The sequence below is a fragment of the Gossypium arboreum genome, chromosome 2 (assembly GCF_025698485.1).
Source record: "Gossypium arboreum isolate Shixiya-1 chromosome 2, ASM2569848v2, whole genome shotgun sequence".
Lineage (NCBI taxonomy): Eukaryota > Viridiplantae > Streptophyta > Magnoliopsida > Malvales > Malvaceae > Gossypium > Gossypium arboreum.
Window position 1 is genome coordinate 105,159,790 of NC_069071.1, and position 14,947 is coordinate 105,174,736.

General features: G+C 36.1%; 3 protein-coding genes across 4 annotated transcripts; 2 read left to right on the plus strand and 1 right to left on the minus strand.

The window, feature by feature from the left end:
- Positions 1 to 313: 313 nt before the first annotated feature.
- Positions 314 to 2,849, plus strand: LOC108464509 (probable plastid-lipid-associated protein 4, chloroplastic). Its single transcript, XM_017764851.2, has 6 exons — positions 314 to 708; positions 828 to 941; positions 1,015 to 1,110; positions 1,355 to 1,429; positions 2,269 to 2,336; positions 2,584 to 2,849. Exons 1-6 carry the CDS (start codon positions 397 to 399, stop codon positions 2,654 to 2,656), a joined length of 738 nt encoding a protein of 245 aa, XP_017620340.1. The 5' UTR covers positions 314 to 396; the 3' UTR covers positions 2,657 to 2,849.
- Positions 2,850 to 2,912: 63 nt separating this feature from the next.
- On the plus strand, positions 2,913 to 9,302 carry LOC108467252 (uncharacterized). 2 transcript variants are annotated; one of them, XM_053025102.1, is made up of 11 exons: positions 2,913 to 3,917; positions 4,214 to 4,442; positions 4,607 to 4,754; positions 5,213 to 5,320; positions 5,484 to 5,641; positions 6,229 to 6,394; positions 6,832 to 6,968; positions 7,124 to 7,808; positions 7,903 to 8,015; positions 8,291 to 8,535; positions 8,662 to 8,800. In XM_053025102.1, the coding sequence occupies exons 1-11, from the start codon at positions 3,743 to 3,745 to the stop codon at positions 8,670 to 8,672; spliced, it is 2,175 nt and encodes a 724-aa protein (XP_052881062.1). In that variant the 5' UTR covers positions 2,913 to 3,742; the 3' UTR covers positions 8,673 to 8,800. The 2 variants fall into 2 exon arrangements, with proteins under 2 accessions (XP_052881062.1, XP_017623333.1); XM_017767844.2 differs by having other exon boundaries at positions 3,316 to 3,917; positions 8,291 to 8,546; positions 8,662 to 9,302.
- A 154-nt stretch (positions 9,303 to 9,456) lies between these two features.
- LOC108467253 (elongation of fatty acids protein 3-like) lies at positions 9,457 to 10,671 on the minus strand. Its single transcript, XM_017767845.2, has one exon. It carries the CDS (start codon positions 10,467 to 10,469, stop codon positions 9,645 to 9,647), a length of 825 nt encoding a protein of 274 aa, XP_017623334.1. The 5' UTR covers positions 10,470 to 10,671; the 3' UTR covers positions 9,457 to 9,644.
- Between the last annotated feature and the right edge of the window lie 4,276 nt (positions 10,672 to 14,947).

The following is a 14,947-nucleotide window of genomic DNA, read 5'->3' on the forward strand; positions in this document are numbered from 1 at the left end:
TTTTAAAATTAACAAGGACCAAAAGGGTATTTATATTAATTTATTATTTGAATTATTCAAATTATTCAATAGTAAAATTTAACTCGATTCGAACTCAAAATTAAATTAATTATTTAAGTTGAATAAAAAATTAAATAATTAAATTTAATTAACTCAATTTTTTTTAAAATTTTTCAAATTGAATAAAATTTTATTCACCTTTTTAAGTATTTGGGCTTCTAACTTAATAGGTGGCTCAAGCATAAGATAGAACTTGAATACAAGGCCCTTACAAATCAAGGTGCAAGGAGAAAGAAACAAAGCCCATGAAGCAGTACACCAAGCAATGCACGTGTGATGATGGAAAACGTTACGTTTCCAGCACTGGGGAGCCATTGAAGAAAGTTGAGTTGAGCCATGGCCTTATCTCCAGCCTTCCATACAATTCTCACCACCTCTGTCTCTGCCCCATCCCCTAAGCTTCCCCCTTTTATCTCTTCACCCCAACGCTTTCCCTTCTTAACCAAACCCCTCCGACCCAATGCCTTCAATCTCTCAACATCATCATCAGCTCCTGATCAGAAATGGAGGGTTAACGTTTCTTTCTTCCCAGCTTTTTTAAACAAAGGCAAGGACGCTAAGGTTCTCAAGCAAGACCTTCTTGATTGCATTGCACCACTTGACCGAGGTGCCGATGCCACCCCCGAGGACCAGCAGAGAGTTGATCAGGTGGGTTTTCTTCCCTTTTACCCCTCTCATTTAGAGAGTGAAATTCTCAATTTAAACCTGGATTTTTCATTGATTTTGTGTTATTGAATTTGAAAGACCTGTGTCTATAATCCTAACAGTTAGCAAGCAAACTTGAAGCAGTTAATCCCACAAAGCAGCCTCTGAAATCTGATTTACTAAATGGAAAATGGGAGCTTATTTACACCACTTCCAAATCTATTTTGCAAACTCAGGTTACTAAACTCACTCTGCTTTCATGTTCTTTTTGCCATTTCTTTAGTTTAATTTGAAGTAATATTTTGACAGAGACCCAAATTCCTAAGATCTTCTACAAACTACCAAGCAATCAATGTGGATACACTTAGGGCCCAAAACATGGAATCTTGGCCTTTCTTCAACCAGGTAATTTTTAAATGGCTCTCATTCCACCATTGGGTTCCAATTTTTGTAATGAACTTCTTGTTTGTTGTCTTTTTTTTGGTTACTCCTAAATAACTTTTCATGGCCTTAGGGGTCTATTCATTGGCATGCCTAGTGATTTTTTTAATTTGGAGAACATTAAATGATTAAAAAAATAGTAAATTTTGACTTCCTTCTTAAATATAATCTGATTAAATTGTGAAAATCGACTATTATGCTTTTGTAGGTTACAGCAGATTTAACACCTCTGAATGCAAGGAAAGTGGCTGTAAAATTTGATTATTTCAAAATTGGAGGTTTGGTAAGTTGAAATGTTTGAATCAACTCATAGTTTGGTATCTAAAATCTTGTTTCTCTTTTTAGTTCATATTATCAACTTTGCTTCTCCTTCTGTAGTTTTAACCTGGATTTGCTGTTTGAAGCATGAATTCCTATATTGCTGTATTAATTAAGAGTTTTGATATCCGTAACAAGATCAGCTTTAATGGTGGAACTTCTTTTTTTTTTTTTTTAACATGAAAAGCCTCCAAAATGTTTTTTTGGAATTTGGGTGTTTGGGCTAGGGAGCTGTGACAACCCAACCTAACATGCGGGGCATGAGTCTTGTCGTGAGAACATAAGTTTGAATTGTTTTCTTTAGGCCCTCCTAAGGTCCCCTCTTGTTGAGGAGTGTACTCATTTGTGTTATGATATAGAGTTCGAATCTCTAGAAGCACACCTGAGGATGACAAAACCTTGAGGGACCTGTAGGGGCTTAAAGAGGATAATTTCGGCTTATGTTCTCACGGTGCAGCCCGTACTCAACGAGCTGGCTAAAGATATTCAAACTCACACCACAATACAAAAGAGTGCACTTTGCAAAACAGATGCTTGCCGATTTCTTTTTAAAGTTTGGATTTTATTAGAACATGTAAATGGCTTGTAAAATGACCTCTTTTAGTTCCAGTACTTACTTTACAAAGCCATGGATAACATATTGAAGGTGAGATAAACAAAAAATTGCAGAGAGGGCATTTTCTTTGCCTTAACTTATGATTAGCTCTCCACGTCTCCATCCATTAATTGTAAAGGAATAAGAAGCATAGAATATTGTCTAAAAGCCTATTGTATTGTATGCTTCATATTTATCTTGATTTGCAGATACCTATAAAGGCACCTGGAAGAGCTCGTGGTGAACTAGAGATTACTTATTTGGATGAAGAACTGAGGTGAGTTAACATCCCGAGATCAAAACGAAATTTAAGTATTCCCGAGCCAATGTAAACCTATTTTATTCAAACTCGGATACGTCTCCGACATGGGTATGCTCAACTTTTCCCGAGTTTTTCTCTATATATATGTGCCAAATATGAGTTCCGGAAACGAGTACTTTTTAAGTAAAAGGAAAAGCCCGAAACAACAATATGAATGTTGATTTATAGTAGTTAATTGTTGGTGTGTTTAAATTGTGAACAGGATATCAAGAGGTGATTTAGGAAACTTGTTCATCTTGAAAATGATCGACCCTTCTTACCGCGTCCCTGTCTAGTGAAATGCAGCATTAGCATCATCGCTCTGCCATTGAGCTTTACTACCAATGGATCTACTCTTACAACAGTGGTCTTGTATTTGATACACAGCAGATAGTCATTTTTTATGTTTTATGGCTTTATATATATTTCATGTAAAGATTTGTATTTGATACGCATACATTATATTACAACACATTTTTAATAAATAAATCATATTGACTTATGATTTATGTGCATGTTTTATCAGTATATATTTTTTTTCCTTACCTTTGTCGACGGTTAATATAAATCGACCAAAACAATCTTCATCAGGAAAACATAAACAAAAGATATTTAAGACAGTCTTTTTTTGACCAATTTAAGACAAAAAAAAAAAAGAAAAAGGAAAAATAAAAACAGTGATTTAAGACAAGGTGGTCAACTAATGTTTTATGAAAAGGTCATTATCGGATAAAAACCATGAGAAAAACAAGTAAATGTTTTGCCAAAAAAAAAAATGCTGGGAAATCTATGTAAAAGAAAAAAAAGAACTTTTATTTCAAGGAGTTTGGATTGTGGATTAAGAAAATATTTTTTATTTTCATTTAAAATTCGATTTTAAATTTAATAAAAGTTATTTTTGAGTATCAGAAACAGAATGTTGTGTAAAAGGGACGGCTATGATTATAAATATAGTACAAACTTTGGGTAGTAAAATCAATCCAAGGTAAAAATATTTGAAGTTTGTACTTGTTTGTAGCAAGTTCGTTTTTGTCGTGTCCTCAAATTGGCTGGGTAGTAAAAGGAAAGTTATGCCCATCTCGCTTTCTATATTTTTCTTCTCCTCTCTCTAATTCCCAGTTCCTTTGATTTGATTTCCAGTTTTCTTTATTAGAATTCTGTCTCAAAAACAAGAGTCTTTTGAAACCAAAAGCTAAAGCAATTTTTTTTTTTAACTCAACAGCTTGATTTTCTTAAAGTCATCCCCAGCTTATTTTTTTAATTCCATTCTTTAATAATTGTTTGTAACTACTTGTTTGATTGAGTCTACTACTTAATTATGGACCCAATCTTTGAATCTTGAATCCAAACAAAAAAGAAAAGAAGAACAAGAAAAAGAAAAAATGTTTGCAAAGTTGCCGGTTACCCACCAAAAAGCTTCAACTTTGGGGTTTAGTCATTTTATTTCCAGTAATAAAGATGTTTCCAAGCTTGGGTATTTCTCAATAAACTCTGCTTCATGCCATAAGCTAAGGTTCAAGTTTGTGGGAGCTCATGGGGATAGATGGAAGCATACCAGTATGTTTGAATTCTTTTTTATTAAGCTATATTATTATTGCTGTTGTCAGGTCTTATCATTTTAGCTATTAAGATGAGATGCTGTCTAAATTGTTTGGTTTTGCTGATTATAGTTGTCCTAATTGTAGCAGTTTACAATTAATGGAATTATTCTCAATCCATTGAATTCAGCGCAGATATCTATAATATAGAATATAGTTAGTTAGCAAAACCCAAGACGCTTTCGATACTTTAAAGTGGGATTTCCTTTTTCTTGATTCTTAGTTCTATATTTATACCTTTTGTTGTATTGACAGATGCTGTGCAAGAAAGCATAAATTCGTGGTTGTCAAAAACCCAGCATTTTTTGACTGAGGTAACTTTGCCTCTAGTAAAAACTGGTCAAATTGGAAAGCCTGATCCTGGAAATGAGGTTGACACTCAAGACATGGATGACATATTCTTGGGAGAACAGACTATTGCTAGTAGTATGCCTAATGGAAATCTATCATTTGCTGCTATTGTGTCTATTGAGCAGTTTAGTAGGTGAAATTATCTTTTACTACATCTTTTACTACATGTTTCTAAGCATTCTGTGAAATACGGATTTTGGCTTGAATATTTCAAAATCCAGTGGTTTCAATTAAAAAAAAAGGAAGCAGCTGAAAGCTATTGGATTAGGGTTTGAATCTTTGAAGTTAAGTTTGCAGGTTGAATGGATTGACTGGACAAAAGATGCAAAACATATTTAAAGCTCTTGTTCCTAAACCTGTGTATGATGATGCTCGTAATTTGGTGGAGTATTGCTGCTTTAGGTTCTTGTCAAGGGATGCCTCCGCTCTTCATCCCTGCCTGAAGGTCTGTACTTTGTACAACTATGATCATATGAAAAATTTATGTTCTTTCCTTTTATTAATATTATGCTCACCATCGTCATCATTTTCTTCCTAAGATCATACAAGCCAGCTCAATGAATGATATGAGTGAGGATGATCTTATGACCTTTTTTGTAATTTCTGACATTTGTCCTTGTGTTTCGTACCGGTTGCATGTGTTTTGTGTCATCAGTGTATGGCTTTTGCAATATTCACTTTTAGTTCTACACATAAAATGTGAAGACAAGAAAGAAAATTGTTTTGATTATTAATAATTTTGAGAACTTGTAAATAGTGTATGATTGGCATTTCCACTACCACTGTCACCAGTTTCATGAGCTGCATAATGAGTAGCTTCCCCCCTCAGTTCCATTTTATGTCTTGGGTGTCATGAAGTTCCTGATTAGCTGTTTTTTGGAACAAATTTTGTTTTATTTACAGGAACCTGCATTCCAGAGACTAATTTTCATCACAATGATTGCTTGGGAGAATCCTTACAGTGGTAAAAATGATTTGCGTGCTCATGCTTCAAGAAAAGCTTCTTTTCAGGTTCCTTTTGCTATCTTTTGAAGTATTCTGAAATTAAATCACACACCCCCACCCCCCTTTAAACACAGAGTGAGAGAGAGGGAAAAGTGCCCTTCTTATCATTCAACATGGAGTTGCAAGAGCATGAGTCATGAAATTAATTATTTTCTTGGTGATATTGAAGGGAAAGCTGGTGGGAGAAGAAGCCTTCACTCGGATCGCTCCTGCAATTCCTGGTGTAGCTGATCACCCTACAGTGGATAACCTTTTCAAAGCTCTTGCTGGTGATGAAAAGGGCATCTCGTTAAGAGTGTGGCTAACTTATATTCATGAACTTCTCAAGTAAGTTCTGGTTTCGTACTACTATTTGTTCACATTAAAATTTCATGGTCATAGGTGAATCAACATGAGATAAACAATCAGTAATAGCTCAACCTCGCAATTTTATAAGCATTACTGAAGGAAAGGGGAAAACCCTACATGACTAATGTAATAATAAGAATATTAATTGAGCTGGTCTTGCCTTTCATGAGTGTTGGCCTGCATTTTTGCATTTGTTCAACTGTTTCCACTCGTAGAACCATCCAAAGTCCAATATAAATGGTATGGGGTTAGAACAAACAGATCCAAACTTGCTTAACGAGAAGAGGTCCAGTTTGTTTTTCCCTTATTGTTTGCTCTATGCACTCAATTTTTAGCTTAAGCTTCTAAGTGATATCCTTTTGTTTCTGTTTTCGTATTTCTCTTCTATTTCATTATTTCAACACTTGTACATTTAGTAAAAATAAAAAGTGTTTAAAATCGGTATATCGGTTGGTAGATTCTGCATACATTTTAATGTGTATCTTTTGTTTGTTAGGCTCATTTCTGTTAATTAATTCTTCTTAAATTCATTATGGTAAGCTTGATTCCTGCCGGTTTTAGTGTAGAGTGCATGAAGCAAGGAAATCATATCAAATCCAAGAATATCCTCATCTCTCAGAGGAAAGAATTTTGTACACTGGTTCTAGCAGGAAACAACCTGTTCTAAAATGGGAGAATAACATGGCATGGCCAGGAAAACTTACTCTAACAGATAAAGCACTGTATTTTGAGGTACTTATCATCCGCCATAAGGTGTTTATCAATTTTATATTGCAGCCTATAATACCAATTTCATGAGTTGGCTGATGTTGCTAGTTAATAAATGCATAAACATTTTTCCTCTTTTTTTTTTTTTTTTTGTTTATTCTACTATCCCTTCCCGCAAATAAATAGGGAGTGAGGACCTTTAGCATACAAAGAAGAATGGTGTGCAAGTATCCTGCTCCATTTAGAAATTTAATTAATTTATTGGTTTCAATCATGAAAATGAGTAACGAGGTTTGAAATTTTTTAGCAAGTTTGTTAGGGAACTTAGAATGATTGTATGATCTAGTGGAGCAGTCCTTACATTTGATTTAAGGGTAGAACAGCTGCAGTTCACTATAGAACTGTTCCAATTTTTGGGCATAAAATTGTAGTTGATGTTAGTGACTGTCATGTTCTCGCAGGCAGTTGGAATTCAAGGTCCGAAAGAAGCAATAAGACTTGATCTTACAGAGCATGGATTGCAAGTGAAGAAAGTGAAAGTTGGACCTTTCAATTCAGGGGTTTTTGACTCTGGAGTAGCTGTTTCATCAGGCCCAGGGTGAGTTTCTCTAGTCTGGTTTTAGTGGTGGAAAATACTAAGCTATATGTAAAGTTTCTTTTTTCAGTGATGTGGTTTAATTTAGATCCTTTTTCTTTTTCTATTAGAATTACTGCCATATGAATAAATAATTATATATTTGAACTTTTATTCAGGTCAAAGTGGGTGCTGGAGTTTGTTGACTTGGGAGGTGAATTGAGACGAGATGTTTGGCATGCATTTATCAGTGAAATTATTGCTCTACACAAGTTTCTTAGCGAGTATGGACCAGATGATGATGACCAATCGCTATTTCAAGTATTTGGTTCTCACAAAGGGAAGGACAAGGCAACTACAGGTGCCATTAATGGCATTGCCAGGCTTCAAGCACTCCAATCTTTGCGAAAGTTGTTGGATGATCCAATCAAACTTGTCCCGTTCTCCTTTTTGCAAAATGCACCCCGTGGGGATGCTGTTTTCCAAACTCTAGCTGTAAATTATTGGGGTGGTCATTTAGTTGCAGAACTTACAGATGCAGGTTATCCTCAAGCTCAAGGAATGAGCCCTTGCAAAGAGGAATATGAAATCAGTGATCACGTGTTTGACATAGATGGTAGTGTTTACTTGCGGAAGTGGATGAGATCTCCATCTTGGGGTTCTAGTGCTTCCATTAGTTTTTGGAAGCATTCCTCTGTTAGACAAGCAGTTGTGTTAAATAAAAATCTTGTTATAGCTGATGAGACCCTGGTAGAAAGGGCAGCAACAATCTGCAAACAGAAGTACCAGGCTGCAGAGAGAACTCAAGCCACAATTGATGCTGCAAAACTTCAAGGAATACCCAGTAATATTGACCTTTTCAAGGTTCGGCATATATTTCTCTATGTTTTGTGTTTCTCATTGGTTCCATTGAGTTTATACATATAACCTTACATGTCAGTTGATTTTCTCTATGCAGGAACTTATTCTTCCCTTCGCATTAACTGCTAGGAATTTTGAAAAGCTTAAACGCTGGGAGGAGCCGCACCTGACTCTCTCTTTTCTTGCATTCACTTATACGATTATTTTCAGGTACACACTTTGCATAAATTATTTCTAGGCAAACAATACCAACATTCTAAATGGCTGATATATCATTGGAGCAAGATGATGATTCATTCATGCTTTAAGAACAGAGATGTTACAAAATGTTTACAATGACCAAATTTGTCCATTGCTCTTGAGCTTCGGCTCTCGGGGAACGAAATGGGATGTGGTATAGTTACTTAAATGCGATTTTGTTGTTTTTCACTCATATTCCTCCATGTTAGCACACTAAGCTGATTGCTTCAATATTTACTCCGTAGGAATCTGCTACCGTATGTGTTTCCCGCAACATTGATTGTTTTAGCCATTTGCATGCTAACCCTTAAAGGGCTCAAGAAGCAGGGTCGTCTGGGTAGATCTTTTGGAAAAGTCACGATCTGTGATCAGCCACCTTCGAATACTATTCAGAAGATTGTAGCTCTAAAAGATGCGATGCGTGATGTGGAATGCTATCTCCAGAATCTGAATGTTACTCTACTGAAATTACGCACGATTCTCCTAGCAGGTCAGCCTCAGGTATGATGTCATGAGCCTTGATGGAACTAGTAAAGAGTGCAAATGTACTAAGAACCTTTCGTTCTTTTATGGTCCAAATTTGAATTAAATTATACTGGTTTAATCATTTTAACAGGTAACAACTGAGGTTGCACTGGTGTTGTTATCATCTGCAACCATTCTTCTCATTGTTCCTTTCAAGTATGTTATTACCTTTCTTCTATGTGATCTCTTCACTCAAGAGCTCAAATTCAGGAGGGAAATGGTTAAAAAGTTCTTAAGTTTCTTGAAGGAGCGTTGGCTCACCGTGCCTGCAGCCCCTGTAATAGTATTACCGTTTGAGGACAGGGAATCCGGAGCTGCAAATCAAAGAAGCCAAATGGATAGGAAAAGCAACCAGAAAGAAGGCAGATCAGTTACGCGGCTAGAAAGTTTTTGACATCCAGTGTAGTTTTATACTGAAAAATCTGTTCAATATCGTATACAGAGAAGGCAAAGTTACATCGAGTTTCTTCCTCCATTTTTGTATAGGCATCATCAGGATGGCCGATGCTGTCACTCTTCCCGCGGGGGGAGGGGGGGTGGGAATGCGGCCTGGTCTTGGTATGCCCAAGATTCATCTTAGGAGTGCTTACCCTTTGCTTTTCTGTTGCTGCTTGGCCTGTGGTCTCAGTGATAGGACCAAATTTTCTCCATCATGTCTCTATAACAAGCTTTTCATGTAAATGAAGTTATCTGCTAAACGATAATGGAAAGAAGAAAGATCATAAAGATAAATTTAGTTTTTAACCTATACTCATTTTCTCACTTTGGTCCTAATTTTTTTATCACTTCGGTTAATTTCTTTGGAACGAAAAAAAAAAGTTAAAAGATTTTAGTAGCATTGACAGATTGGTAAAATTGTGTACAATTGCGTTTCCAAGAAAATATATTTTACTTAAAAAACGGTGCATCTAAAAGCAATTTCATTCAAAAATACTTTAGAGAAAGCAATGGAGCTCATTAACAATGTTCCAATTATACAATAGTTCACATGCTTCTTTATTGAAAAAACAAGTTGACACTTTATTGAGAAAATGTGAAGCTTTTTCTCTGATTTATTCACCAATCGTTACAGGATCATGAACGTTTATCCTTATCAACAACAACAGCAACCTTCTTCTGTTTGGCAGCATAACTCTTGCCATGGAAATCAAGAAAAAGAGCCAAAAGAGAGGCATTGAAAACAGCATTGAAGCACCAACCCAACATCCCTGAACAACCCAATCCACTAAAATGGTAGTACAGCATCATAACAGAAACCATAAAGCTAAACATGAACTGCACAATCTGGCAATTTGTAACCAGTCTCTTCCACTTGGGACGAATCCCCATTGCACACAACAAATAGTAAAAGTACATTATTAAATGTACGGTGGCATTGGTGACGAGTGCTACCGGGAACAGCGACTGGGATGTGCGTAACCAAAGGTAGCACATAACGACAACGGTCCCATGGTGGTAGACGTGGAGAAATGTCAGCCTTTGCTTAGAATTACTTAAGATAATCAGAAGGGTATCGATGAATTCGAGAAGCTTGGAGAGATAGAAGATGTTGGCCCAGAAAAAAAAGGGACCTGTGGGAGGGGTGTTGGGGGGGAAGCAAATGATGTGGGATAAAGGAGATGGAAGGGATATGATGGAGAGGGTGCATCCAACGGCCATGATGAGGGAAATAAGGAAGAGATTGAGGGAATGAAGGGCTGTGATGGGTTTGAGAATGTTGGGACCAAGGGAAGGGAGCGGGGCTCGGGAGAGGAGGAGCGTTAGTGTGAGGTAAGAGAGGACTGTGAGAGCGAGGAAGAGTGGGGTGGAGCCGAGGGTTTGACCTTCCGTCCATTGGAAATGGAGGATTTTGGGGTGGTTCACTAGCCAATACTGGAGAGACGAGTAGATTTGGTCCATGCTGAAGCTCAAGAGCCACCAGTTCTGATAGTAGAGACTGCCGGCTGTGGTGGTTGGACGATGGATGAGGGGGTGGTTCAATGCTCTATTCAATGGTTTCTATGCTATCCTTTCGTTTAACCTTCTTTAATGTCGGGAGACTATTCCTCATTTATTATTTTATTTATTGAATAAACTATATTCATGGTCAAGCAAAAAAAGAAAAGAAAACCAGAAACGGTGCTTTTATTGTCTTGCATTTTTTTTCATCAACAAAAAAATCGTATTAGGTTAGGGGCAAATTTATTTAAATACGTTGAAAAAAAAATAAAAATTGAGAAAGTATGTCATTTAAAAAAAATTATTGATCTATGTTAAGAAAATATTATCAAATTATTTAATTTTAAATAGTTAATTATTAATAATTTTTTATGTTTATATACTAAGGTTGAAGATCGAATTTTGAAAACACGCATAAACAACTTAAGCAAAGGTGCACTGAAGGTCATTCATGGATACTTGTGAGATGTAGGCTTTTTATATGTGACTTGTATACTCGGGGGGCTAAATTGGATTCCCTATTCATCAATGCTTTGGTCGAGAGATGGAGACCGGAGACGCACATGTTTCATCTCCCCTTCGGCGAGTGTACATTTACACTCGATGACGTCAGTTTACAAATTGGTCTACAGATTGATGGGAATGTCATTACGGGGCCAATTGTTAGTGCCGGTTGGAGTGCAACATGTGAGCAATTGCTGGGGAATGTGCCGAACAGATTTAGGGGTAGTCAAATCGAGATGAGATGGTTGTATGACAACTTTCAGACTATCAAGGCTTCAACGAGTGATGTTGAAAAGGAGCAATTCGCACGCACATTCATCTTAAGGTTGATCGGTGGTCTGCTAATGGCAGATAAATTTTGCAATCTGGTACACTTGAAGTGGCTACTACAACTAGTCAACTTGAGAGAAGCGGGACGACTTAGTTGGAGATCAGCGGTGCTGGCGACATTGTACCAAGAAATGTGTCTAGCGATGATACCGAGAAAAAACTAAAATAGGCAGTTGCATGTTCCTTCTTCAATTCTGGGCAGGTATCGACTACCATTTTTTATACCATCGAGTGCAAGTCCCTTACGAATTCTCACACGTAACATGGTAAAATTCATTTAATAATATTGTCACCATTTTGGAATTTTTATTGTTGTAATTTTGAAATAACATATTTTTTGAATAAGTGGAATAACCCCGTAAGCCACAGTAGTATATCGACCGAACTTAAAGATATCTAACTAGCTTTAGATGAAGAAACCGAGGAGGAGGTTAGTTTATTAATTTCATAGTTATCGGTTTTTTATTCTAGCGTTTGAAATTAAATATTAGGCACTTGCTGAAATTTATAATTTCGTATTGCAATTTGTATGGATGCCATATACAGATTTGAGGATTCAAGAATGTGTCCTGGAGGAATTTTTGGCCAACCGCAGCATCTGGCACGTGAAAGTGTCATTGATCGTTTTTGCAACGGTCGAGATGCACAAATTCAACCGAGTGATGCGGCAGTTCGGGTGTACGCAATGTATTCTGCAACAACTTCAAGAGCTCGATGACCTACACAAGAACGACATGCGGGGGAGACCAGATGAAGATTAGGCAACATTCCACAAGAAGTATATTGAGTTATGGCCGCACAAGTATGATTACTTGCCAACGCGTGAACCGTATCTGACATCAGAGTTGGCGACATCTTCGGATTACATGGATTGGTTCAAGCATTATGGGAAGCTATGTCTACTGCCAACTTTAGAAAAGAGTAAGCAATATCGCCGCAAAAGGCCAAGACGAGAGCCTATCAATCTCAGGTCAGCAGGACATGTCACATACAAATTGACATCTGCTCCACATGCACACGCGAACCCGGTTCCTGTGCAACCTCCCGATCAGTATGGTTCATTTATTCCTGTCACTAACCTATTTTATTTTACACCATCATCACAATACGCACCAATTGATTTTACATTTGGACCACAACACGCGCAATCATTCATTGCACCAACATAGTCATCACTATTTTATTTTACTTAAGCACCACGACATGCACAATCATTCTCTACACCAACACAGTCATCACCAATTTATTTTACACAAGCACCACAACATGCGCAGTCATTTCCTGCATCGATACCTTCTCTAGTGATATATTTCACACGGCTACCACCCCCTACATCGTATTATACACCTTATGCGTCATCGCCCCATGCGACACCATATAGTGGCCCGCTGATAGTGTCGCAAACACCCCCAACAACATTATTCTTTCGAGTTGGGTCGTCCTCGCAAACGCCGACTTGGTCAGGGAGGGATGCACTATGGCTTCTGGAACATGGTCCCAGTCATCCACTGAGGGAAGAGATGAGGTCATCGATCAACCCCAACGTGCACATGAAGAAGAGGCTGAAGTCCTAATGGAGTTGCCAACCCAAACAATGTGACGAAACCCTAGGCGTACCAGACGCGCACTCGGTTGTGGCATACATTCGGGGGATCGATGATTATGTCCATTTGTAATTTTACGAAATTATTTACTTCGTTTTACATTTACAATTTACACTTATTTAAAATATATATATCTTGTTTACTACAATTTGGATGCATATACATAAGTGTTTAGGATTTTGAATATGTTGGGTCATGCTACAAACATTGTAATTCTTGAAGGATTTAAATGAAAATTTAGTAAATTAATGTTGTATATGGTTTGTGTGTTTTTTATGGTGAATTTTTTTTTGGTAAATTCAAATATACCTTAAAACTATAAAAATGTCTATCTTTATAGAAAACGCGACCTACAAAATGTGTTTTCCTTTCTCTCTCCAAAAACAACATGGATTGGTAAATTTTAAAAAAATTGCCATACTTTCTCAATTTTTATTCTTTTTCAGCATATTTAAATAAATTTGTCGATTTTAGGCATTTTCTTAAAAATATATATTTTTAACTTTTATGAATTTTTACTTTTTAATAATTTTTCAGATAATTATGATTTAAAAATATTTTTAAGTATAGAAAAATAAATCATGAATTTTTGACTTTTATTATAGCTTTTTTATAATTTTAGTTATTTTTTATATTTAATGTTAAAAAATTCTAAAAGAACTAAATTGATATTGTAGTTATAGTTCAATGACCAAATTAGCTATTAAGTTTGAGTTAATGTGTCATTTCATCAAATCCGTTAGTGATTTTTTATAATTTTTCATAGTTAGGTCATCAAAACAAAAACTTAGTAATAATTGGATGATTAACGTTGTAGTTTACCCAAATATATTTGAGGAATAATGTCTTAATGACCCACATTAAGATCCATTAACGAGTAAGTGATGAAATTAGAATAATTTAGTGATTAAATTGTAACTTTTTATAATTGAGTGATCAAAATGTAAATTTACTAATAATTGAGTGACTATAAGTGCAATTTAACCAAAAAAATTATCTATTTCAATTATTTTCCTGGTTTTCAATTTTCAATTATGATTTTACATATTGATTAAATTTTCAATTGGTGTCTATCTTTCATAGAAAATGACCGATTTGTTTTATGGAAAATAACTTAATTAATGAAAAATAATTTACTAATTTACTAATGCATAAAATATGTCATATTTTTCTTCTAAAATTTACTTTTTTTGAAAACCATAAATTATTTTTCGAAATAAATCATCTATTACTTTATTTTTATATAAAAATTAAATTGAATCAAGTTTAAAAATGTTATATTAATAATAAATTTTTAATTTCAATTTTTCTAAAAGGACATTATTTAATTTTTTAAGGGAATCTGGGTTATTTTATTGATAATAATAAGAACATAAACGAACCACACAATTAGAAAGAATTCAAAACCAAACAAACAAACAAATAAAATAACGAAACTAAACATAAAAATTAACAACCCAACATTGAGCTGGCATCCACTTTCCCTTTCCATGGGCAATCAGCAGCACCATTGAATCCATAACGGCAACCTTTGTTCCTAGGCAACAATCATACCGTTCATCGCCCCTGATCTCAACCGAGACCCCCCAAAAATCGTCGAACACTCAAAGAATTTAGCACCCCATCACCACCTCAAAAGTAACCCACCGATCTTTGTACCCCCACCCTAGATAGTAGTAGCCCTCAATACCCTTCCCCCCTTAAAACCCCGTTAAAGTTTCTTGCGATGCCATCAGAGAACATCTCCACCATTTCTTTCCCCTTCCCTGAACTGCCGTTCGCGCCGGTCGTTGTCCATCGCATCCCTCGCAAAGTCCAACACACACCCTTCCAGATAAGTACTCCCACCTTTCATCAACCCCTCTCTTAATAGCATATGTGCAACTCTATTCGCATCCCCGGGAACATGTCTAAATGAGCATCTTGTGAAACCTTCTACTTTTTTCTTTGCATTGTATATATAAGCCCCTATAACCGACCCATCTTCATTGCAGGACCTCA

Bases quoted from the DNA above. Each gene is read 5' to 3' on its own strand.
- LOC108464509 (XM_017764851.2), top strand. From the start codon at position 397: ATGGCCTTATCTCCAGCCTTCCATACAATTCTCACCACCTCTGTCTCT. The intron at 1,430-2,268 runs GTAAGTTGAAAT...CTTGATTTGCAG, and splicing joins ATTTCAAAATTGGAGGTTTG to ATACCTATAAAGGCACCTGG. The intron at 2,337-2,583 runs GTGAGTTAACAT...AATTGTGAACAG, and splicing joins TATTTGGATGAAGAACTGAG to GATATCAAGAGGTGATTTAG.
- LOC108467252 (XM_017767844.2), top strand. From the start codon at position 3,743: ATGTTTGCAAAGTTGCCGGTTACCCACCAAAAAGCTTCAACTTTGGGG. The intron at 8,016-8,290 runs GTACACACTTTG...TTTACTCCGTAG, and splicing joins ACTTATACGATTATTTTCAG to GAATCTGCTACCGTATGTGT. The intron at 8,547-8,661 runs GTATGATGTCAT...TCATTTTAACAG, and splicing joins TCCTAGCAGGTCAGCCTCAG to GTAACAACTGAGGTTGCACT.
- LOC108467253 (XM_017767845.2), bottom strand. From the start codon at position 10,469: ATGGACCAAATCTACTCGTCTCTCCAGTATTGGCTAGTGAACCACCCC.